The sequence below is a fragment of the Lemur catta genome, chromosome 6 (genome assembly GCF_020740605.2).
Source record: "Lemur catta isolate mLemCat1 chromosome 6, mLemCat1.pri, whole genome shotgun sequence".
NCBI lineage: Eukaryota > Metazoa > Chordata > Mammalia > Primates > Lemuridae > Lemur > Lemur catta.
This window is the reverse complement of record NC_059133.1, coordinates 86,346,732-86,372,894: the sequence shown is the minus strand read 5'-3', so window position 1 is coordinate 86,372,894 and position 26,163 is coordinate 86,346,732. Positions and strand designations below refer to the sequence as shown.

Here is a 26,163-nt window from a genome sequence, read left to right as displayed (position 1 = left end):
ACCAGTTAAAACAAACCCCACCATTCAGACTTGTCTTAAAATATTTTCTATTTTAATTTCTATAAGGACAGAAAACCCTCATAGGCTGATTGCTACCAAGACCACATTCATAATCTAATCTGTTATACTGACTGATGACTGTTATCACTGCCTTTCATCCTTTCTAGTTCTTTCTATAAAATAACAGTCAAGACATTTTTTATACTTGTTCTATATCTGTGAAAATCACTTAATTGATTCCCAGTTAAATCTTGGATTAAATCTAAATTGTACACTATAGTTTCCTTTTTAATTTTAAGAATTCTTTTTGTCTTTAATTGTGAAAACACATAACATAAAATTTACTTTATTAAACATTTTTAAGTGTACAGTTAGTTAATTAGTATTGACTATGTTCGCATTATGTGTAACAGATCTCTAGAACTTTTTCATCTTTTATCTGTCAGTGAACATTTGGGCTGCTATCCTCTTTTGGCCATTTTGAATAATACAGTGAATGTGGGTGTGCAGATACCTTTTCAAGATCCTGTTTTCAATTATTTTTGCATATATACCCAGAAGAAGGATTACTGGATTGTATGGTAATTCTACCTTTAGATATTTGAGGAAGCCTCCCTACTGTTTTCCGTAGAGGCTGCACTATTTTCCATTCATACCAGCAGTGCTCAAGGGTTCCAATTTCTCTACATCCTCATCAGCACTTACTTTCTGTTCTCTTGATAGTGACCATCCTAATGGATGTGAGGTAATATCTTGTGGTTTTGATTTGCATTTACCTAATGATTAGTAATGTTGAACATTTTTTTCATATGCTTCTTTGGCCATTTGTCTTTGGAGAAATGTCTATTCTGGTTCTTTGACCATTTTTAATCAGGCTACTTAGTTTTTGGTGTTAAGTTGTGGGTGTTTTTTATATATTCTGGATATTAACCCCTTATCAGATGTGTGATTTATGATTAGTTTTTCACATTCTGCAGGCGTTTACTATGATGTACAGAAGTTGTTAAGTTTGATATAATCGCATTTGTCTATTTTTGCTTTTGCTGCCTGTGCTATTAATGTCATATACAAAAAAATTATTGCCAAATCTAATCTCATGAGGCCTTTTCCCTGTTTCCTTACAGAATTTTAGTTTTATTTCTTATGTTTAGATCTTTAATCAATTTTGAGTTAATTTTTGTATATGGTGAAGAATTTCATTCTTTTTCACGTATATATCTAGTTTTCCCATTGCCATTTATCAAAGAGCTGTTCTTTTCCTGTTTGGTCATGGCAATCTTGCTGAAGATCATTTGACCATATATGTGAATTTATTCCTGGGCTCTCTATTCTGTTCCATTGGTTTATTTGTCTTTATGCTAGCACCTCACTGTTTTGATTACTGTAGCTTTGTAATATATTTTGAAACCAGGAAGTATGAACCTCTGACGTTGTTTTTCTTTATAAATAAAGATTGTTTTGACAATTCAAGATCCCATGAGATTCTATATGAATTTTGTAATGTTTTTCTATTTCTGCAAAAGAAATAATGCCATTGGGATGGTGATAGGGAATGCATTGAATCTGCAGATCGTTTTGGGTAATATAGATACTTTACAGTATATTGTCTTCTAATCCATAAACTACAGATGTCTTTCCATTTATTTGTGTCCTTAAATTTTTTCCAGCACTGTTTTGTAGTTTGCATTGTACAATTCTTTTTCCTCCTTGGTTAAACTCATTCCTAAATAGTTTATTCTTTTTGCTGCTATTGTAAATTGAATTTTTTTCTTAATTTCTCTTTCATATTGTTCATTGCTAGTATATAGATAATTCAACTGATTTGTGCAGGTTGATTTTTTTTTTGAGACAGATTCTCAGTTTGTTTGTTGCCTGGGCTAGAGTGCCATGGCATCAGCATAGCTCACAGCAACCTCAGACTCCTGGGTTCAAGCAATCCTCCTGCCTCAGCCTCCCGTGTAGCTGGGACTATAGGCATGTGCCACCATGCCCGGCTAATTTTTCTATATATATTTTTAGCTGTCCAGATAATTTCTTTCTATTTTTAGTAGAGACGGGGTCTTGCTCTTGTTCAGGCTGATCTCGAACTCCTGAGCTCAAACAATCCGCCCACTTGGCCTCCCAAAGTGCTAGGATTACAGGTGTGAACCACTGCGCCCAGCCAGGTTGATTTTTTTTTTTTATCATGCAACTTTGCTTAATTTGCTTATTAATTTGAACAGATTGGTTTTTTTTTTTTTTTGAATCTTCAGGGTTTTTCCCATCTCAGATAATATCATCTGTGAACAGTGATAATGGTACTTCTTCATTTCTGATTTGGATGCCTTTTATTTTTCTTTGATGATTGTTCTGGCTTGAACTTCCAGTACTCTATTAAATAGAAGTGGCAAGAATGAGCATGCTTGCTTTGTTCCTGATCTTGGAGAGAAAGCTTTCAGTTTTTCGCCATTGAATATGATGTTAACTATGGGTTTTTCATGCATGGCCTTTATTAAATTGACTTAGTTTCCTTCCATTTCTTGTTTGATAAGTGTTTTTTTCATGAAAAGTTGTTGAATTTTGTCAAATCCTTTTTCGGCATCAATTGAGGTGATCATGTGAGTTTTGTCCTTCTGTTAACATCTTACTGTAACGTTGATTTTCATGTCAGACAATCCTTGCATTCCATGGATAAACTCACTTGGTTGCGATATATAATCTTTTTAACATGCTTTTGAATTTGGCTTGAGAATATTTTTTTTAAAGATTTTTACATCAGTATGTATCAGGGATATTGGTTTATAGTTTTCTTTTAGTATCTTTGTCTGGCTTTGGTATCAGGGTAATGATTGCCTAATAAGTTTGGAAGTATTCCGTCTCTTAGAAGAATTTGAGGAGAATTTTTGTTAATTATTCCTTATTTAAGAAATAATTTGGTAGAATTTTCCAGTGAAGCCATCTGGTCCTGGGCTTTTGTCTGTTAGGAGGTTTTTATTACTAATTAAATCTCCTTACTAGTTATAGATTTGTTCTTTTTTTTTTTTCTTTGTGATTGAGTCTTGGTAGGTTCTATGTTTTCAGGAATTTTATCTATTTCTTCTTTTTAAAATTTTTTTTTTTTTTTTTGGAGACAGAGTCTCACTGTTGCCCAAGCTGGAGTGCAGTGGCATCATGATAGCTCCTTGCAACCTTAAACTCCTGGGCTCAAGCCTCCTGAGTAGCTGGTATTACAGGTGCATGCCATCACACCCAGCTAATTTTTAAATTTTTTTTTTTGGTAGAGATGGGATCTCGCTATGTTGCCGAGGCTGGTCTTGAATTCCTGGCCTCAAGCGATCCTCCTGCCTCAGCCTCCCAAAGTGTTAAGCAGATTACAGGTGTGAGCCACTGCACCCAGCCTATTTCTTCTATGTTTATAAGTTATCCCATTTGCTGGTGTATAGTTGTTCTGTAGTCTCGGATAATCCTTTCCATTTCTGTGGCATAAGTCTAATGTCTTCTTTTTCATTTCTCATTTTCTTTATTTGAGGCAGCTTTCTGGCTTTGTTAGTGTAGCTAAAGGGTTTGTTAATTTTGTTCATCTTTTCAAAACCCAACTCTCAGTTTTGTTGATTTTTTTTTCCTATTTTTCTATTCTGTATTTTATTTATTTCTACCCTAATTTTCATTCTTTCTTTCCTCCTGCTGACTTTAGGTTTAGTTTGTTCTTCTTTTTCTGGTTGAGTCATAAAGTTAGGTTATTGATTTGAAATCTTTCTTTTTGTAAGGGGTTTACTATAAACTTCCTTCTTACACTGCTTACACTGCATAAGTTTTGGTATATTTTCATTTTCATTTATCTGAAGATATTTTGTAATTTCCCCTGTGGTTTCCCATATAACCCATTGGTTTTTTTAAAAGAGCATGTTATTTAATTTCCACATGCTTGATTTTTCTTGTTTTCCTTTTGTTGATTTCAAGTTTCATTTTATTATGGTCAGAAAAGATATTTGATATGGTTTTATTCTTCCTAAATTTGTTAAGACTTGTGTTGTAACATGTGATCTATCCATGACAGTGTCCCATGTGCACTTGAGAAGAATGTGTATTCTGCTGTTGATAGAGTATTATGTATATCTGTTACGTCGAATTGTTCTACAGTGTTGTTCAAATCCTCTGTTTCCTTATTGATTGTCTGTCTGATGTTCTATTCATTATTGAAAGTGGTGTAACGAAGTTTCTTCTTGAGTCCAGGAATTTGAGGTTGCAGTGAGCTATCATGATGCCACTGCGCTCCAGCTTGGGCAACAGAGTGAGACTCTGTCTTGTAAACAAAACAAAACAAAACAAAACAAAACACACACACAAAAAAAACCACCATAAAAATTTTAAGAGGAAGAAATAGATAAAATTCCTAAAAAACATACAACCCACCAAGACTGAATCACAAAAAGTTATTTTGTTGCTGTCTGTTTCTCCCTTCAGTTTCATAGTTTCCTGAATAAATTCTTCATTTCCAGGAGTTCGGTTTGATTTTTCTTTAATATTTCGATTTCTTTAGTGAATTTTTCTTCCAAGTCCTAGATTTTTTTTGTGGTTTCTTTGTGTTGGTTATCTATTTTTTTCTTGCATATCATTCAGTTTTCTCATGATCCATGTTTGAAATTCTTCTGTCATTTTGGTGTTCTGAGTTTGGTTAATGTGCATTGCTAGAGAGCTGGTGTTTCTCTTCGGGGATGTGCTTTCCATTTGATTGTTCATACTTCCGGAGTTCTTTTGCTGATTCCTTCCCATTTGGATCAGCTGCTGCTTCTTGTCTTTAGATTTTTGTTTGGATGATGACACACCCTGTTTAGTCTCTGAGCCACTAGGTGGTGTTTGTGGGTGAGATTTGACCACACCCTATAGGATGAGTCAGTAGATGCAGTAAAAGGGTGTGCAGAATGACCTCCCTGTCAGTAGGTGGCGCTTGCTGGGAGGGGCAGGCTGCAGTGTTGTTTTTGGGTCCTGTAACCGGCTCTCGTTCCTCTGGAGAGGCACTTCACGTGGTGGCTGGGGCCCTGGGACTTGCAGGTGTGTCCTCATTCTGCATCTCAGTGGGTGCAGGTCAGGGAGTGAGTCTGGGCAGAGCTGGGTTGGGTGAGCCTGCCCTCAAGCTCCACAAATGCTGTTAGCTGGGGTGAAAGGTCTGTTCTTTACCTCTGAGCAGAGCTGCCAGGGAGGGGCTGGAATGGCCCCTCTCAGCAGAAAAGTCTGTGTGTTGGGGGTGGGGGTGGGCGTTGGGGCTGTCTGAGACCTACAGTCTAGAGCAGGCCTTGCTCCTTTCCACCCTCCCCTATTCCACAGTTTTTCCGGGGCCTCTGTCCGCAGGCAGGACCTCAAGCCAGTGGATCTACCCTGGCTGTCATGCCGGCCAGAAGGTTCCTTGCCCAGGATCGCAGCCTGGGCTGGGCGCATGGCCTTCCTGTGAGAGGAGGGTTGTCCCTCAGACACGCTGGTCTGCCCCTGAAGGCACACACACTCAGCAGGATTGTTCGCAAATAACCGTTCTGTGCCCCAGGGCAATGCAATTGAGGCCTGGGTGTACGGCATCTAGTCTGCAGGCCTGTCCCCTGGGCCCTGGAGATCAATCCCTGACCCTTCCAGGGAGAGGGGTGCTGGTCTCAAGTCACCCACAGGGTGCCCAGGCTGGATTGGTGTCTCTCCGCCTCAGGATATGCCTCGCTCTCCTGGAGTCACCAGGCAAGCAGCACCTGGGACGGTGAGTGGGTAGGGACCTCACAATCTGAGTAGCCCTCAGTCTGCTGTAGGTCCCCAAAGGGAGAGGTCCCATTCCCTGCAGATGCCTCCAGGTGGTGGCTAAATTGTTTCTCTCGACAGTGGCCGGTAGGCAAAGGGGGAGGGGAGAATGAAGCAATATGACTGGTGCCTGCCGATTGGCTCGGGTCTGCGAACCTGGAGGTGCCCCGAGGGAGATGGGAGCCTGGTGCCCTGTCCGCAAGAGGCTCACGGCTCACTGGCGGTGGCCGTCTCTGGGCTGGTGTGGGCAGGTCTCTCCGCTCAGGAGCCCACCTGCAGTGCAAAACGCAAGGGAGGGGAAATGTAGCTGCCCCACCTACCCTTGTTGTTGGTCTCCAAGCCTCTCGGGGGCCTTTCTCCTTCCAGTTCTCCTCCGCAACTTCTTCATGTGGAGTCTCCTGTAGTTTCAGGCACTCTTCCTTCTGACCCTCATCTGATCTATGTTCGTCTGCCTGATTATTTTTTTTCACTTTCTTCTAAAATTTGTCTTTCTTGCAGAGACACTCTGGCTGGTGGTTTTTCTCGTCAGGCATCTTGATTCACCGATCGTCTCCCCTTCAGTTTCAATGTTTGTTTCACATTGAAGGCTCTGATGTTAGGTGTATATATATTTATAATTGTTATGTTTAGCGAATTGACTCTTTATCAGTATGTAATGTCCTTCATTGTCTCTTTAGACAATGTAGTTTGACTTAAAGTCTGTTTTGTCTTGCATAAATATATATGACCACCCTTACTCTGTTCATTGCCAGTTGCCCGAAATATCTTTTCCACCCTTTCCCTTTCATTCTCTGTGTGTCTTTAATCTAAAGTGAGTCTCTTATAGACAGCATATGGTTGGATCTTGGTTTTCTTTTTGTATATTAAGCTAATCTATGTTTTGATTGGGTAGTTTCATCCATTTGCATTTAAAGTAATTACTGATTAGAAGTGACTTACTATTTTGATTTTGGCTTTTTTTGTTATTTTGTTCCCCTCTTGATCCCTTTTCATCTTGAAGTTATAACTATATAAATATAGGCATATTTATATCTGCTTTAATCTGTTAATAACTTTAATCACGTATCAGAGCTCTACTCCTTTATATCTATCTCTCTTACCACAACTTGATGTTATTGATGCCACCTACTACATTTTTATATTGTGTATTCATTAACATATTTTAATAGTTATTTTTAATGCTTTTGTCTTTTAAATTCTATACCAGAATTAAGTCATTTATGCACTAATATAACAAGAATTCAGGATTCTGTATTTGTCTCAGTATTAACCTTTACTAGAGAGGTTTACATTTTTGTATAGTCATGTTATTATGTAGTATGATTTCATTTATACTTGAATAGCTTCATTTAGAACTTCTTGTAGGGCTGGTCTAGTGGTGATGAACTCCTTCATCTTTTCTTTCTCTGGTAGAGTCTTAATTTCTCCTTCATTTTTGAGGGACAGTATTGCTGGATATAGTATTCTTGATCGTCAGTTCTTTCATTAAGCACTTTGAATATATCATCCCACTCCTTCAGGCCTGCAAGGTTTCTGCTGAGAAATCTGCTCTTAATATTATGGGAACTCCCTTGTGTGTTATAAATCACTTTTCTCTTGCTGCTTTTAAGATTATTTAACTGTAACTCTGACAGCTTGATTATAATGTATCTTAGTGTAGGTGTTTTGGGGTTAATGATAGAGTTATTTGAGCTTCTTTAATTTGTTTTTTTAATCTCCTCCTTCCAATTTTGGAGGAGTCAGCAATTATTTCTATTTGCTTTTCTTCATTCTTTTTTCTTTTTGTTCCTTGGGTGGCTTGATAATTTCAAGTGACCTGTCTTCAGAATTCTGACATTCTTCTGCTTGATCCATTCTGCTTTTGATCCCCTACAGAGAATTTTTATTTCCATTGTATTCTTTAGCTTCAGAATTTGTATTTGATTCTTTTTTATAGTTTCTATATCTGTTGATATTCTCATTTTATTCATGTACCATTTTCCTGATTTCTTATTTTACTTAGTTTTTTTTTCTTTTTTTTTTTTTTTAATTTTTTTGAGACAAGGTCTTGCTATATTGCCTGGGTTAGAGTGCAGTGGTGTCATCATAGCTAACTGCAGCCTCAGACTCCTCTCAAGGAATCCTCCTGCCTCAGCCTCCCAAAGTGCTAGGATTACAGGTGTGAGCCACCATGCCCAGCTCTATTTAAGTTTTCTGTCTGTGTTCTCTTTTATCTCATTGAACATTTTAATGACAGTTATTTGGAATTCTGTGGTGGATAAATTCATAGATCTCGGTTTCTTTCTTTTTTTTTTTTTTTTTTTGAGACGGAGTCTCACTCTGTTGCCCGGGCTAGAGTGAGTGCTGTGGCGTCAGCCTTGCTCACAGCAACCTCAAACTCCTGGGCTCAAGCGATCCCCCTGCCTCAGCCTCCCGAGCAGCTGGGACCACAGGCATGAGCCACCCTGCCCGGCTAATTTTTTCTATATATATTTTTAGCTGTCCAAATCATTTCTTTCTATTTTTAGTAGAGACGGAGTCTCGCTCTTGCTCAGGCTGGTCTCGAACTCCTGAACTCAAACGATCCGCCTGCCTCAGCCTCCCATAGTGCTGGGATTACAGGCGTGAGCCACCGCGCCTGGCCTGATCTCTGTTACTTTATGATTGATTTCTAGAGATTTATTTCTCTGATTGGGTCATATTTCCCTTTTTCTCTGTGTGCCTTGTCATCTTTTGTTGAAATTTGACCATTTGAAAAAACAAGCCCTTTCTCCCAGTCTCTTTACACTGTCTTTGTACACAGAAAGATCTTCACTAATCATCCTGGCTAGAGATTCCGTGGGCCTCTAAAACCTTATTTTGGAAGTGTGTCATCTTTGGACTTTTGCTTGTGTTAAAATGTCCCACCTGAAGAGGTTGGCCTGGGTTTACTCTGTAGCTCCCCCTAGTGTCTATCTTTGGTATGGCAGCCTCTGATGTTTTAGCAAACAGGTTTTTTTTTTTTTTGCGCTCCCGTGCTGTCTGTATTACTGCACTCTCTCTGGTGCTGTAGTAAGCTCAGGGTCTTGCCTTTGTTCTTTGAGGCCCACTAGGCATCCAAAGTGATCAGGGGCATCTGCTCGATGTAATTCTAAGCACTAACAACTTTTGGTTTAATATGTATCATTTGATTTAATCTTAAGTAGAGTTATGTTATGTATTGTTATTTTAAGAAATAAGATGGAGGCCTAAATAATGGTAATTAATACATACATGTTAGAATTCCATTTCTATATTTCCTGGTTTTGGGGAAAAGGGTAAAATAAGTTGTTACTGAAGCTTAGAATTTTGACATCTTTTTATGAAATTATTTAAGTCACATAGTGGCAGGTAGTATGTTTTCAAACAAAATCTTACAAATTATTTTGATTGAGAATTTTGATTTGTGACCTTGGACACCACTTACCTTGTTGGATTTCTGGTGCTGACATGCTTATTATGCCTGCTATATAGTAGGCATTCACTATCTATTTATTGAATGAATGAGTCTAATTATTCTCCATATTTATTAATATATTGTTAATGTTTATTGAGTCCTTATAGCATGTGAGCCATTTTCCCATTCTTTATCTTATTTAATCTTTACAAGAACACTGAAATGTAGGAATTATATTATTAATCTTTCAAATCATAAGCGGTTGCTTTCAGCAGAGTAAATTATTTGCTTGAGATACAACTAACCAGTGGCAATGTCAAGATTCAAATTCTTGTCTCAGGTAGTAATGTTTTCTACTATATTATAAAAGTAACATCATATATTGACAAAGCATTTAAAGGTCTTTTATAGTTTTTTAAGATTTCTTGTATGTTCAGTTTTATTTTTATTTTGATATTTTTCTCCCCAGAATCCACCAAACCCACCTCTATCACCAGGAAAGTCTGTAAATGATGTCAACAGCAATAATGCAATGCCTTACAGGTGAGAATTATAAATGGTCTGTTTGTGTAGTTTTTAAATAGCAGAACAGAATTCTGATTTTCTTTATTTTATAGAAGAATCTTGGAATGTAATTATATGTGTTTATGTACAGATAAGTGTTTGATATACTTAATATATTTCCTGCTTTGTTACATTGTTCATTTACGGATATTACTTTTGCTTCTTTATTGTAAGGCTTTCTTTGGTCACTATATAGGTTTTAACCACTTGTCATAAATAGTATTCTCTCATATAATGGAGAAATGCTTGTTAGGGGTGAGAAAGACTAATGTCTCTATATATTAGGGCCTAAGTTTGGTCTTCAAGGTGTAGGTATTGTTATTGGAATACAAGAAGGCTCTTCGCTAATGCCGTAGACGCCAGCATTTAGAAGTCTGTGTGCCAGCTATGCCTCAGTGCATTTGCTTGCAATTTAGGGTTGCAAAACCCAAGTCTATCCGCCCCTTTTCCCTTTGTGCCACTGCTTTTTCTATACATCAATTTATACATCAGTTGGTGCCCCCCCAGAGTGGCATACCATTTACTATTTGTGTGTATGTATATTTCATAGAAATGCAGGCACAGTGAGACAGATGCTGGAGTCCAAAAGAAATGTAAGCGAGAGTGCACCACCATCCTTTCAAACGCCTATGAATACAGGTAACTTTTTTAAACACTAAAACACATTTTCTTAGGAATTGAAAGCTTTGGTTCTCTTTTCTTACATTCTTTTGTGGTTGAAATAGATTTAAAAACTGGGCACATTGGTCTAAGTACAAAATTTTATTAAAAATTCAGAATCGAACTGGGCGTAGTGGGACACACCTACAGTCCCAGCTACTCAGGAGGCTGAGGTGGAAGGATTGCTTGAGCCTAGGAACTCAAATCCAGCCTGGGCAACATAGTGAGACTATCTTCAAAAAAAAAAAAATTCAGGGTCACAGGTAAGTATGCATGAAAATACAGTATAGATACTCAAATCTCTATCATAGTAGTTCTCATACTTTCTTGTTTCCAGATCCCTTTACAATCTTAAGAAATTATTAAGAACCCCAAAGAGCTTTTGTTTATGTGGGTTATATCAATTGATATTTACTATCAGTGAAATGAAACAGAAATTAAGTTGAATTTTTAAAATGTTTATTCATTTAAACATAATAAGCCTATAATATCTAACATAAAAACACTTTTTTAATGAAAACTAACTGTATTTTCCAAGCTTAAAAATATCAGTGGAAAGAATGTTACTGTCTTATATTTTCAAAAATCTCTTTAATATTTTGCTTAAAATGTTAAGATAGCTAAGATAGCTGGATTCTCATCTATATCCAGTTTCAGTCTATTTTAATATGTTGATTTGGCTGAAGTATATGAAGGAAACCCAGACTCATACAAATACGGAGGTACAAAGCACTGGCCCTTACAAATAATTGTGGATATTCTTTGACACTGTTAAATATTAGTTTCTTTAAAGGCTAGTTGCAAAGTGGAATCTGAAACCATACCAATGAACCTTTCTGACTCTTCCATTAATATCCACTCATCTACCTTGCACCTGGGTGGATCTTTCACTAATATCATTCATTCATTATTTGAAAAATATTCACTAAGTTATGCAAATCTTTCAAACGTTGACGCATTTCATTAATGTTTTTTTCAGTCACATTAATTTCACTATCATTTCTTCTCAGAAAACTCTTTAGGGATTTAGGAAGCTGTCATTTATGCTCCCGATGACAGATGTAAATTTTTCCCAAAGTTCTAATGTATGTTTTTAAAGCTCAAATTTTAGTATTGCCAATGCATACTGTTGGGTTTTTTCTTTGAAGTGACTGCCTTACTTGTTTTATTTTTAAGAAAAGATCTGTAAAATACTTAAATGTGAATAATCAGTGCATCTGTAAGTCATTCTTTTAAGCAAAAATAGTCTACCTTGAAAAAGGCTGCTAGTTTAGCTTACAACTCAATTGCACAAGCACTTTTCCTTGAATCACCCAACCAGAGTCTACTACTGGTTTGGTATGCAGCAGTAGTGTTTTTTAAGTACTGCCTGTTTGTTCACACAGAATATTAAGAACTCTTACTTAAGGTTTGAGATATAATAAAATTAATAGTTTTTACTGCATCATCATGGACATTCTTAAGTGAAACTGACTTTGTCTTTTACTGTAAGCATGAAGAATGCAGTGACAGTTGGTCACTACACTACCTTGATTTTTGTACTAAGGCATCACAAGTTTTTCACACCATTGCTTTTGCTCCATCAATACAAATATCCACTCATTGAAAAAGTCAAATGATGTTGTTATTGTTATGAAAATAGTTTTAAATTAACATTGCAAACTCCCTGAAAGGGTCTCAGAAAACCCTGAGCATCCCCCTGGACCATATTTTGAGAATTGCTATTCCTAGTGTGCCTGTGATTTTGGAAAGACTATAAACCAATGAGAAAAAAAAATTGATCTTATATTTCAAAGCTGTTCCAATAAGAATAAACACAAGTAGCTGAAGCAAAATTACTATAAAACTCTAATGACTAGCATTTCAATTCCCTCTGCTCTTCTGTATATGTGCTCTCATTTCTTAATTCATTTCCCGTCTTCACTCAGTGCTGTCTTCCATATCATAAAATGTCGATAGTGTTAATACAGAGGGAACCTTCCCTCAATAGTTCTTCTCCTAGGGAATTCAGTAAAACCACCCACAGGCACAGGTTTCGCATGGTCTCAATGATAAAATACAATGATTAAGTTTACCTATTATTCATTAATGGTCTTGATTCTTTCTAGATTTACTATTCGATTCTATATATTGCTGGTGTTGTAATGCATTTATAATGTTTTTAGTGTAGTTTCCAAAATATCTATACATTTTCACCTAATTAGTTTTCAGTATATTTTTGATTGTTTTTCCAGTTAGCTGCTCTGAAGGGATTATAACGAATTTTAGAGACTATTTTGATACCCAGATAGCTGTCTTCCGTGGTAATCATAAATCGTGTGTGGTTTTCATTATATGCCAAGTATACCAAAGCAAAATGCTTCTAAGAATTTAATTCTAAGAATTTCCAGAATTAAATCTGGAAAAAATTTTATTGTAAAAGACATTACTGTACTTAATGCAATGTATTATCTTAGCTGATAAATTGAGATAGCCATTTAAATTGAGACTTCTGTTTTTTTTCTATAGTATCTTCAACCAATCTTGTCACTCCTCCAGCAGTTGTCAGTAGTCAACCTAAATTGCAGACTCCAGTGACCTCAGGTTCTCTGACAACGACGACAGTTCTTCCTGCACCCAACACAGCTACAGTAGTTGCTACTGCTCAGGTGCCTAGTGGAAATCCCCAACCTACAATCTCTTTACAACCTTTGCCAGTGATTTTGCATGTACCTGTTGCGGTATCTTCCCAGCCTCAGCTACTACAAAGCCATCCAGGGACTTTGGTGACGAATCAACCATCTGGCAATGTTGAATTCATTTCTGTGCAAAGCCCACCTGCAGTGAGTGGTCTTACCAAAAATCCAGTATCCTTGCCATCCTTGCCAAATCCCACCAAACCAAACAACGTTCCTTCTGTGCCCAGTCCTAGTATTCAGAGGAACCCTCCTGCCAGTGCTGCACCATTAGGAACAACACTTGCTGTACAGGCTGTTCCAACAGCACACTCTATTGTACAAGCCACAAGGACTTCTTTACCCACAGTAGGTCCATCAGGACTCTATAGTCCACCAAATAATCGAGGTTCTATACAGATGAAAATTCCAATTTCTGCATTTAGTACTTCATCTCCTGCAGAACAGAACAGTACTGCCACCCCAAGAATTGGTAAGTCACCACATAGATTTAATAATAGAAATGTAAGCATGTTAATGGCCTTTAGATGACTGAACTTTTTTTTGGTTAAGTGGCTAGCATTATTTGAAGAACAAAATAGAATTTCCTTGAGATTGTTTTTAGTAATTTTTTAGATACCTAAGAGAAATAATGTTGTTAAAATGAGGCTTAAGAGGGGGTTTATTTTGGGTGAGAAGTTAGCATTTGCATTTTATCTTTTAGTAATTTTCCTAATTTTGGTGAGTTTTTAATTTCGTCTTTGTAGCAAGAATCGTGAATTACTTTTATGATACATTTGCCAGGAATTTCTGAATAAAACATATTTTAAAGTATCTAATTTACATACTATATGCTTATAAGAGAAAAATGTAAAGCACATATCTTCCTTACCCATTTAGGAGAATCATTTGTGCATTCATACTCAACATCGTCCAAATTTGAACAGTGTAAAAATAGGTTCTTCCTTTTCTCATTTACTACAAAATGATTCCTTCTTGTTTTTTCTGTGTTTTCCCATGTGACATATGATTATGTTTATGTTTTACTTAGAAATATTGCAAAAAAGGAGAACTTGAACTGTATGTGTATTTAAAATCTGCCAAACTCTGTCTTCTTTGTTCCTAGAAAATATATAATTTGTGTGTATTCTTGAACTTGATTATTCATTTCTGACTTCACATATCCCCACTACTTTTGGAAAGACAGGCAAGATAGGTAGATAGCATGTGTATATGAAATTGCTATAGGATCTTTCCTGTTGATTTAGTAAATGACCAGGAAATATGTGAAACAGATTCAAAAGTACAAAATTACTTTTATGAGATACACAAGCCTTACTTTTTATTTATCATGTAGCCATTAGAAGTGTGCTAACTCCCTAAATGTGTTTTCTCATATAAAATAGTGATGGTATTTCACAGAGTTGTCAAGAAAGTAAATGAGTGGCAGATCAAAATTAATATTGGGCTGAAGCTGAATATCACCCTCATATAATGAACATCTGAGATATAAGAATAAACTGATTTTACATGAAAATGTAATTATTAATAATATTCATAATGTAAATGTTTATATAATACAAGGACAATGTTTCTTAGTATTATCTGCTACCACATTATTCTTTGGACACTTTCATGTTGCAACACTAAGACATGCTTACTTTTACTTGCGATCAGTGGACAAGCAAGATTTTCGGGTGACACTTCATTTTTCTGTAATTTCCTTTTCTTTGAAGTCTTAGTATTTTTTATTATGTCAGATGATTTATTGATGGACATTGTTTTATGTAATTTTGGAGTTTTTCCTCTTTGTGAAATTTTGAGGCAAAGTTGACATTGTTTTTAATTCATGGTCACAAGATGAGTTCTATTCCTAAATGTAGAACTTTTCCTGGAAAACCATGGCCTGAAAAGAAATGAGTAACTTAAAATACTATTTTGTTTAATGTTATGAATGTTCATACTCTGAACACTTGTACAAATATTAGAATTATAATTTCATTATTCTGTTTCCTTAAAATTTTTATGAGTATTTGATAGAACAAAAAGGGTATATTCCCAAAATTATACAGTTGACGCATTCTATTAGTAATATGCATACTATTAGTAATAGTCATATAGTATAGTACCTATTACTATTAAACAGTCTGTTTAATTTGACTGTTCTTAACTTTTTTGTATATAAAATTAATAGTTTTCACAATCATTATTATAGTATTCTATTAATACTTCTGTGATATACCTTTATACTCAAATATGAAATTTTATATTTTAACATAAATACTAACACATTTATATATTTTAATGTTAATTTATATTAAGGAGATCTTCATTTCAAGTTCCATTTAGAATGCTTACCTACATTTGAAAATGAATAAATGTGAATTGCAATCTTTGTATGTTATTTTCATGTTAATTTAAATGAGATCATGTAAAACCATGTTTTTTTATTATATCCAAAAGCTGTAATTTCAAGGGTGCCATAAATGATGTTAAAGTAGGCATTTGGCTGTTTAGCTTCCCAAAACCCAGCTGAAGCCAAATAAATTTTGGGTAAATATGAAAGTTGAAGCCAACTTTAATACATCCCTAATGTGATAAAGTAATTAGATTATATAATGAAAACTTTCTAAGTCCTATACTTATGCAGGTATAATTTACTTTTATTTTTTATTTTTATTTTTTTGATTTACTTTTAATAAGAACATATGCTCTATAACTTGGCTGCATTCATTTTATTAAGTATGAAATGTCTGATTTCCCTGTGTACTAAGTTTGACAGTTGGTATCTCTGACATCTTGTTTTATTTTTATTGTGAAGGTACATCCTCATTCTTGCAAATGCCTGGTTTGTCTTGTGATTATCTTTCAGTTTTTTTTTTAGAGCAATTTTTGTGAAACCATAGATAAGTCAAAAATTTGTGTTATTTTCAAATATGAGTTTTGTCGTGGAACCAGTGCTGTGCAGACAGCTTGAAATATCAACAAAGTGTTTAGGAAGGATATGGCTAATGAATGCACAGGACATCAATGGTTTGAGAAGTTCTGTTCCGGTGATTTTGATCTTGCAAATGAGCCACATGGGCAACCTGTGACCAAGATGGATAATGATGAGCTGAAAGCTGTAGTGAAAGCGAATCCATCTCAACCTATGCGTGAAATAGCAGCAAGATTCCATGTTACTATTCCAACAACATTGGACCATCTGAAACAAATTGGCAAGGTATAGAAGCTGGGGACCGCATGAATTAAATGACCATCAGAAGAGAAATCATCTTGAAGCCTTCCTTTCTTTGCTGTCACGACACAAAGGGAAACCATGTCTACACCATATTGTCCCATGTGATGAAAAATGGATTCTTTTTGACAATCCCAAGTGTTTGCCACAAGGGTTGGATAAAGATGAAGTGCTGAAACATAGTCCAAAACCGAATATTCATCAAAAAAAAGCTAATGATGTCTGTTTGGTGATCTAGCACTGGTATTATCCACTGCAGCTTCGTGAAACCTGGTCAATCGATTACAGCGGTATCTACTGCAATCAGTTGGATGAAATGATGAGGATGCTTGCAATTAAGCAGCCGAGATTGGTCAGTAGAGACAGGACAGTTCTCTTGCAAGGCAAGGCTTGACCACATGTCTTACAATTAATGCTGCTCAAACTATAGAGGCTGGACTTGGAAACTCTCTGTCATCTACCATATTTACCAGACCTTGCACCAACTGACTACCACTTCCTCCAGGCTTTGGACCACTTCTTGCAAGGAAAAATATTTAGTTCTCAACAAGCTGTGGAAAATGCCTTTCATGATTTCATTGCCACTCGCTCTCCAGGCTTCTTCCCTGCTGGCATAAACAAGCTACTGTTAAGATGGCAAAACTGTGTTGATAATTACTTTAATTGTACTGCTTCTTGTTTGAGATATAATAAACTCCACTTTTCATTTGAAATTGACATTTCATATTTAATGACCTAATATTTTGTTATATTTCAATATATCCTTATGGATTTTAAGTCAGTATTTTCTGTTTATAGTAAAGTAAATGTACTCCTAGGGGCTGCTTGGAAATTTAGGGCTCAGACTATAGCTAATTTCATTCATTCATGAACTAGTGAATTCCTGTATTGTTCTAAGGTCCTGTAGACACACAGAAACATACAAAATAGTCCCTCTTCTCACCAAGCTTACAATCAAATAGGGAACATTGCCATTCAAGAAGTAACTAATTATAAATGTGATGAGTGTTAAAATATGCAGGTTTCTTTGAGAGGACGTGGGAGATCTGGGAATGTTTGAGATAATGTATGGAAGAATGGGGGAAATAGGAGTTAAAGTATTTTTGTGGGATTGGGGGAGGGTAGGTAATATCTATAAACCCTGGCTGCAGTGTGGAGAATGGTTTGGAGGGGTAAGAATGGAGTTAAAGAGGACAGTTAGGAAGCTGGAGGTTCTTCTAGTGAGCTAGATGTGAGATGGTGATCATGTAAAAGATGTAAAAGTTATTCAGGAAGGTAGAATTGGCAGTACTTATCAATTTATTGATAGAAGTTTAGATATGGGTAAGAGAGATGGAAAACTCAAAGAGGACTCAGATTTCTAAGACTTTTTTAAATACTACTGCTATTTACCAAGCTAGACATTAAAGAAAGAATGGATTTGGGGGAGAGTTATATATAATTCATATATAATGTATGCTGTCAGGTTTCATTAAATATCTCTTATTCCAAGAGTATAAGAAAACTAGAGTTGGAACAAACAATTACTTCTTCAACAATAATTTCCTTTGAGTTTCTTCAAGGACAGAGTTAAATGAATGAATATTTTACCTTCTATTTTTGTTTCTATGACAATTTCCACACCTACTAAGAGATACTGCTAGTTTAATTCTTATAAAATACTTTTATGACTTGGTAAAAATGTAGTGTTGGTTAAAAGTGACAATAACTTTTAAGGATAACAAGATAGAAATGTGGCCCGTATGATATAAGGATTTTAAGCTTCAGTTTCTGATTTTGCATGCTGATCAATTTTGTTGAGTGATAGATTGAGTATAACTTTTTACTTTCAGAAGTCATCTAAGGTAGATAATAGTAGAAGAAAACAAAAACAATGTAGTGAAACTGTAAAATGTTACATTAAGAATCAAGGGGCTGAACATGGTGGTTCACGAAGCCTGTAATCCTAGCACTTTGGGAGGCTGTGGTAGAAGGATTGCTTGAGGTCAAGAGTTCAAAGACCAGCCTGAGCAAGAGCGAGACCCCATCTCTACAAAAAATAGGAAAATTAGCCGGGCATGGTGATTCATGCCTGTAGTCCCAGCTGCTTGGGAGGCTGAGGCAGGAGGATTGCTTGAGCCCAGGAATCTGAGGTTGCAGTGAGCTATGATGATGCCACTGCACTCTAGCCATGGTGACAGAATGAGACCCTGTCGGGGGGGAAAAAGGGGGGGAATTTATAATAAAAGGATGGGGAATGTTAATTGAAAATCTAGAATAAGGAATATTGTTATAGTTGTGTGAATAATTAACTTGTAGCTATGAAACAATTGAGTGTTAGAATCATGCTAGGTAACAAAATTCATATAATAAATATACTTTAAATTTTATTTTACAATTTTAAAATATTTTATAATTTTAAAAAATTATAAAAAATATTTTTTAAAATGTAACTTTTAAAAAATGTGTATGTCTAACATTTTATTCAGCAATGCAAATCTTTCCTGAATCTTGAGGAAGTTTTTTTGAGAGGATGTTACAACAGAAAATAAAAATGAAACTCCCTCATAATACTTTTTATGTAAAGTTACCTTTTAATTTGAAAATGAAAGTGGTTCAAATTCAAATGTATGTGTTTTAACATTGTATATAAGAAAGTTTGGTAGTAAATCACTGATGTTTTGATAATGTCACTAGTATATCCTAGTACTCCACTGTGTAGGATCAGTAATCTGGAATTTGTTTTGTGTTAGTCTTTCAGGAACTTCATAGTCCAAACGTGTTCATTTATAATAATCGAAGTAATTTAAATATTTTTAAAAAAGTAAATAATGTGTTAATGTATTCTTCATACAAAAGGAATTAAAATAATTCAGCACAAGTAGAGAGAAATTGGAAGGGCTTTGTTTTTATTTCACTACCTTGGAATACCTGTTTTACCAATTGAATATTTATTCTACCTGATTTTTTAGATGTTCAGATTTATATATGCACATATGGAGATAGTTTTATCTTCTATTTTTTAAAAAAACATAATTGGTTTAGTCTATCTATATGTGTTATGAAAATTTGCAAATTAAAGGAATGCATTATTTTGACCAAGAAAGTTTTGTCTCCAGAATGAAAGGAGAGGATGTTTCAACATTAGAAAACTCCAGATAATAAGCCACATTACCAAAGAGGAAAAGTTAAATAATTTCCTCAGTAGACTCAAAAAACATTTGCTAAAATTTAATACCTTCTCTCTTTTGCTCGCTTTGGAAATTGGGGCAAAACATACTTGGTTTATTTTCTGTCCTCTTCGAAGTAACTTTATTATTTTTTTAACCACAAACTCTGTACAAATTTATTGAAAAATGAAGAAGCAAAGAAAAATCATGTGATTGAACTACTAAGAAATACGCTTGTATATTTTCTCAGAATCACTGCAACTGTTTCTACTGAATTTATTACAAACATTTTTGACATATTACATTTTTTTCAGTGTCTTCAAAGGGCCATAGTATGGAAGAATTATATTTTGTTTAACCATTTCCTCATGTTAGAATATTTAAGTTATGTTTAAGTTATGTGTATCTTAAATTATTTCTCCAAGGTGTTCCTTAGGATAGAGTTTAAAGTGCTAGGTCAATGGGAAGTTTTTTGATCTATATTGTGAATTTGCCCCTCAGAAAGATACTGTAGCAGTGATCTATGAAAGAGTTCATTTATCTATGTGACATGTCAACAGAAAAACAGATGGGGAAAATTATATGAATTATTATATGTAAAGCAACCTATAACCTTTTACATTTTATAGATGTTTTAAAAAAATGGGTCTTTTTGTTGTTTTTTTTTTTTTACTTCTTAGAAAACCAGACAAACAAAGCAATAGATGCTTCTGTTAACAAGAAAGCGGCTGATAGCACATCACAGGTAAGATTTTTTTTTCTTTCACTTCAAAGTAAAATTCTAATTATAGCCCACAGAAGAATGGATTTCCCTCAGTATTCTTTGATACAGTGAAAATTGTTGTATGTCTGGTTGTTTTTACAACTGTCCAGTTTCTCACAGCCTCTCTGTAATGTTTGATGAGAATTGAGTTTTTTTGCTTAGTAGTTCTGTTAGAGATAATGTTATATTTATTATTTTAACTCACTGGTTGGATTATACAATTGACAGTCCAGTCATTTCTTCGTTTACTGTAAAGATTGTCTGCAAAAGGAAAACACATGGAATTTCTTCTAGGTCCAACTTTTTGAGAAGGTCCAACTGGCTTACCTTCACTTATACCACCCTGCCTCTTCCTTACCACTATTTTAGTTTCCTTAAAGGTGATCAGAAATGTCATTTGGGAAGAAGTTTTTCTGTCTTTCTGATAGCTTATTAGCACCATGCCAGTCTTGATACTTTTTCATATTAAATCTTATCTAAGTAAGTAATGGAGTAGCTACTTTTTCCCTGTATTAACCGTGTTCTTCCTTGTTCTTGCTTTAGGTGTATTAGATTTACAGCAAAGTCATTAGACTGTTGATAGTTTTATTTTCTTTCCTTCCTCTTAATTATTTTAAGAAACTCATATTATTCCTGGAAAAACAAAAAGTCTTGAGTATATCAGGCATGACATGGATGTAGATTTTAAAACAAGGGCATAATGATCTTTGATTATAGCTATTTTTCTTCAAAATGATAGATTTTTGCTGGGCATGGTGGCTCACACCTGTAATCCCAGTGCTTTGGGAGGCTGAGGTGGGAGGACCACTTGAGGTCAGGAATTCAGACAAGCCTGGGCAACATAGTGAGACCCCATCTGTACAAAAAGGTGTAAAAAATTAGCTGGGTGTAGTGGCACATCTCTGTAGTCCTAGCTATGGGAGGTTGAGGTAGGAGAATCACTGGAGCCCAGGAGTTTGAGCTATGATTGAGCCACTGCACTCCAACCTGGGCAACAGAGGGAGACCCTGACTCTAAAAAAATAAATTAATAAATAAAGAAAATTAAAATTGAATTAAAATTTTAGTTCCTTAGTCATGGTAACCCCATTTCAAGTCTCCATAGCCACATGTGGCTAGTGACTACCATTTTGGACAGCGCAGATATAGAATATTTTCGTCATTGCTAAAAGTTCTTTTAGACTGTACTGTTGTCTACAGAGCTTTTTAGCTGAATTATAGTATATGTAATATAAATACATAAGTGAAATTAAAATAAATATAAAAGTTTGTTATACTTAAAATTCAAGAAAAATTTTAAAAAATCCAAAATCTAGTTACACCCAACTGCTTATTATATTCTAGGAAATCTAAAACCTCATGTAGTACTCCACACTTCACAGCTTTTAGAATCTAAAATATTTTAATTTATACTGTACTATTATTGATATGAATAAAAAATATAGTAGGAGAGTTTTATTATGGAATAAGAAACCATTATGGAACTGTCCTTTCAGTTATAAATTCATGCTTGTAAGCCTGAATTTTTTGGTACAAATATAATTTTTGTCATTGTGATGAATACCTTCATTAATATTACATTATTGTTTTTTTTAAAATACATTAAGCAATTCTTGTTTGCTTTTTACCCTAATATGCCTCTTATTAACAGGTAGAAACTAGTATGAAACAGATAGCATGTGATTCTTTGAATTGTCCCCTTTTAACACATTGACTGCCACACTAGAAAAAAAATTTTTTTCCTTGGAGCCATGGTGTTTTATTACAAAAACAGAGTAAAAACTTCAAAAACAAAATAGTCCTTTCTAATTCAATGAAAAATTTGTTATTTTTTATTGTTTTCTATGCGTGAGTTATATGCAACTTGAAAAATAGTTCTTGAGGCTCCCAAGGTGAGAAGAGACATGTAAGTTACATATTTTTCACAAGGCCCGGGCTCAAAACTAGCGTGAGTTAAATACAACTCACATGGCAGTGAATGTGTTTAAACACCCTTGGCTAACATCTTTTTTCTTTACCAAGCCAACTTAGTTGTACTGCTTAACATTTTAAGGTAATTTAGATTAGAAGAAATCTAGATGTCTAGTGTGGAAATGATTGTTGTTTAGCCATAGCTAATTAGGAAATAATTACATATGTAAAATATTCCTTTTCTATTCCTTGAAGATTTTTCTGTCCCCCAAATAAGTATTTATTAACATATTCATATAATGAATTATGTATTTTATTCATATATATCATTTTACATAATGATTGCTAATATATTTATATAGTGAATACATTTATTCATTTATTTAAATTATCAGTACATGTTATAAAACAGTGTAGAATTCTTTATGTAGTTATCTGTAGTTATACTGTTTTGAAGGACTGAAGATTACTTGAACTTTGCTGATTTGCTAGAAAGACTCATAAGTCCCAGGAGGAGCAGGTTATACTCATGGTTGACAGGGAAAAAAAATACACAGTGAGTAGAGTTCAGAGAAGTCAGGCACAAGCTTCCAAGTCCTGTTTTGTCTGGGATCACACAGGATTTGCTTTTTTCTGGCTTATTAACCTCTGGGACATGTGCTAAGAGTCTCTGCCCAGAGAAGCCTGATAGAGACTCAGGGTCTGAAGTTTTCTGGAAGGGGCTAGTCACATAGCCACATTTTTCTATGTAACTAGTCATGGCATTGGAAACTCCGGGCCCCAACAATGAAAACCCAAGTGTACATCATCAATCTTGATATTTGTACAAAGCTATCCTAATGAGCCAGTATGGCACAGTCAACTGTTCAAGGTATATATAAGAAAATTATTAATCATTAGTGTGATCTTCCAAGGGTCACATTACTGATAATTGACCAAGCCTCAATTACGGTTTCAAGTTTCCTTGGAGAGATGTTCAAGGAGTGAGCAACCAGGTCTTTTGGGTTAACAACTGCTGAAGTGCCCTACCTCCCGACCTTTCAGATATGTTCTTGTTATTTGTTTAATTACCGCCTCCCCACCCCCCACCCAAGAAAAGCCAATATCTTTGCTCTCTTGAAATTTTCTTAGTGTTTACTAAATGAGACTGATCATTTTGGGGAATAAATACATACTTAGCTAACTTATTAATAAAATAAATTTGTAGTGTTAAAAACTGTTTAATACAACTATTATTTTTTTGGATGGTTTTAAACTGAAGCCTTTAGTAATAACATATATAAACATGTCTCTGATTAGGTAAGGTTTTTCAGATACGTTTTGTCAGGAAAAAAATGTAAAGATACATGTATTTGTATATGTTTGTTGATCTCCACCTAGTAGCATAGAAATAATAAGCTCTATAGTCAGACAGTCTGGTGCCTGTCACTTAATAGTGGGTGCTTTGCCAAGTTATTTAAGACCTTAGATTTTTCACCTATAAAATGGAGCTAATGCTAGTACTTACCTCGTAGGATTTTTGTGAAGATTAAATGTGTTAATGAATGCAAATCATTTAGCATAGAGTCTGATAGGAATAGTGCTAGTTATCATGACTATCTTATAAATGCAGTTAATAATTATTCAAATAATTACCAATTTTATTTCTGAAAAATAAAATCTATCCAGGAGACTACCTATAGTGTGTGATAATAGATGAATTGTGTCAGTCAGGTTATGATCAATAAAAATCATAATTCATAGCTTAGATTAATAATTGTAGATTTTTCCTTCTTGTCCTGTATAAACATTTAATGATATAAATTTTCGTCTAAGTACAGCAAGCCACAAATTGTTATACGTTGCATTTTCATATCATTTAGTTTCTTATTTCCTTTTGGGTTTTAGATTGTTTAGTGCGATTAATTTCATAGTAGTTGGGGATTTTGCAAATATCTTTATATTGATTTCTCATTTAATGCTGTTGTGTTTAGAAAATATAATATTAGCTGTGTGTTATGGTATAGTGTATCATTTACACTTCAGAAGAGTATGTGTTTGTTTTATAAATTTCAGATAAGTTAGTGTGGTTGATAGTGTCCTTTGAATCTTCTGTATGTTTATTGTTTTTTGTTATAGTGGTTTTACCTATTGCTTGTTGAGAGTGATCATTTAGTCTCCAACATGATTGTGAATTTGTCTGTTTCTCTCTTTAATTTTGTCAGTTTTGTTTCATATGTTTTGATGTTTCATTTGTTTTGATTCTATTATGAGATATATATATTTTTTGTAATGTATCTATCATCTTGATACTTTCCTGATATATAGACACATTCATCGTTATAAAGTTTCCCTCTTTTTCTGCTTTCTGATATTAACATAGTCACAGCAGCATTTTTGTGCTTACTGTTTGCATGTTATCTCTTTTTTCAGCCTTTTAATGTCAGTCTGTGTCTTTGTATTTAAAGTGAATCTCTAGGTTTAAAAAACATTATTTTTGATATCTTGATTTCTTGCTGAATTATCCATCTGACAATCTCTACAGTTTGATACTTTTTAGTCATTACAATTAATATAATTATTGATATGGTTGTGCTTAGATCTATTTTGCTATTTGTTTTTTTTTAATCCGTTTTGTTGTTGTTTCTGTGTGTTTTCTTTCCTTCTTTATCTCATGTCAGTTTTTTTAAAGTATTCTATCTTAATTCCTCTGGCTTTCTACCTATATGTGTTTTCTTTTCTTTCTTTTTTTTTTTTTTTAGGGGTTACTCTGGTAGGTTATAGTATGTATCTGTCTTAAAATTATATCAATATACTTAGAATTAATATTGAATTACTTAGTTCTAAGTTATAGGAACTCTGCAATTTTATATTTAGTTTACATTTACACCGTTAATGCTCTTGCTTTCCTTGTGTGTCACATTCTTGTTTTCATGTATATTGTGGTCTTGTTTTCACATATATTATACTCTATTGCTTCTACATGTGTTATAAATCTATAAATACATTGTTTCCAATTGTTGAATTTTATAGAATTTTAGAACAGAAAAGATACATAGTCTTGAATATTAATATTTATCCTCATGTTTACCTTGTTTTGCCCTCTTCTTTCCTTCCTGTGAATCTGAATTGGTATTTCCTTTCAAACTAAAGAATTTCCTTAAGGTTTTCTTACAATATAGATTTGTTAGTTATGCATTCTCTTGGTTTTTGTATATCTAAAAATGTACTTTTGTCTCTGTTGCCTTCTTTTCTCAGGGAGAGCTTCATTGGATATAGAATTTTACTTTAAAGTTGTTTTATTTTTTTTAATCAGCATTTTGAATATATTGTTCCAGTGTCTTCTTGCTCCCATAATTTCTGAACAATAGTCAGCAATAACTCTTTGGTCCTTCGTAACATGTAATTTTCTGTGGGTGCTTTCAAAATTTTCTTTTCATTTCAGTAGTTTGACTCTAATGTGTATAGGAGTGAATTTTTTAGTGTTTGTCCTGCTTGGGTGAGGTTCATTGAACCTCTTGGATTTTTAAATTAATGTTTTCCACCAAATTTGGTAAGTTTTGGTTATTCTTCAAATTCAAATAATTTATCTTAGCCCTTTTGTTTGTTTGTTTTCTCTCATTTAGGGCTTTGCTGAACTTTTTTATTATTGCACAAGTTTCTGGTTCTTTTCATATTTCCTTCTGTTTTTCTTTCTGTTCTACAGACTGGGAAATTTCTATAGATGTGGCATCTATTTCACTGAGATTTTTCTGCTCCCTGCAATCTGCTTTTGTGCCTACCTCACTAGTTTTTATTAATCATTCCTTTCAGCCCTTTTCTTTTCATTTTTGTTTTTCAGTTTCTACTTCTCCTTTGAGATTTCCTGTTTGTGCATTCATTAATGTTACATTTTTCTTTAATTCTTTGAAGATATTTTTAATAGCTACTTTGAAGTTTTTATTTGCTGAATGCACCATCTGGCTTTGCTTGGTGTCATTTTCTATTGACTTATCTTTTGTCCCTAAGTTGGCTTCCACTTTACTGGTCTTTGCATACTTATTTGATAATTTTTTTTATAAATTTCAAAACTTAGTAAATTTTGAAAACTGGACC

At 34.5% G+C, this 26,163-nt stretch overlaps 1 protein-coding gene across 9 annotated transcripts in view; it reads left to right on the top strand.

Annotated features, from left to right (window-relative positions):
* The window catches only part of LOC123639976 (activating transcription factor 7 interacting protein), a 122,851-nt gene that overhangs the window by 78,191 nt on the left and 18,497 nt on the right, over positions 1-26,163 (top strand). For all 9 annotated transcript variants that reach the window (XR_006735845.1, XM_045554287.1, XM_045554286.1 and 6 more), the window contains 4 exons: positions 9,621-9,694; positions 10,266-10,354; positions 12,884-13,522; positions 20,097-20,161. Coding sequence is in view for 8 of the 9 variants with exons in the window: in XM_045554287.1 (XP_045410243.1) it covers positions 9,621-9,694; positions 10,266-10,354; positions 12,884-13,522; positions 20,097-20,161 (867 nt within the window). In the remaining variant the exon portion in view is untranslated. The remainder of the gene's footprint in view (positions 1-9,620; positions 9,695-10,265; positions 10,355-12,883; positions 13,523-20,096; positions 20,162-26,163) is intronic.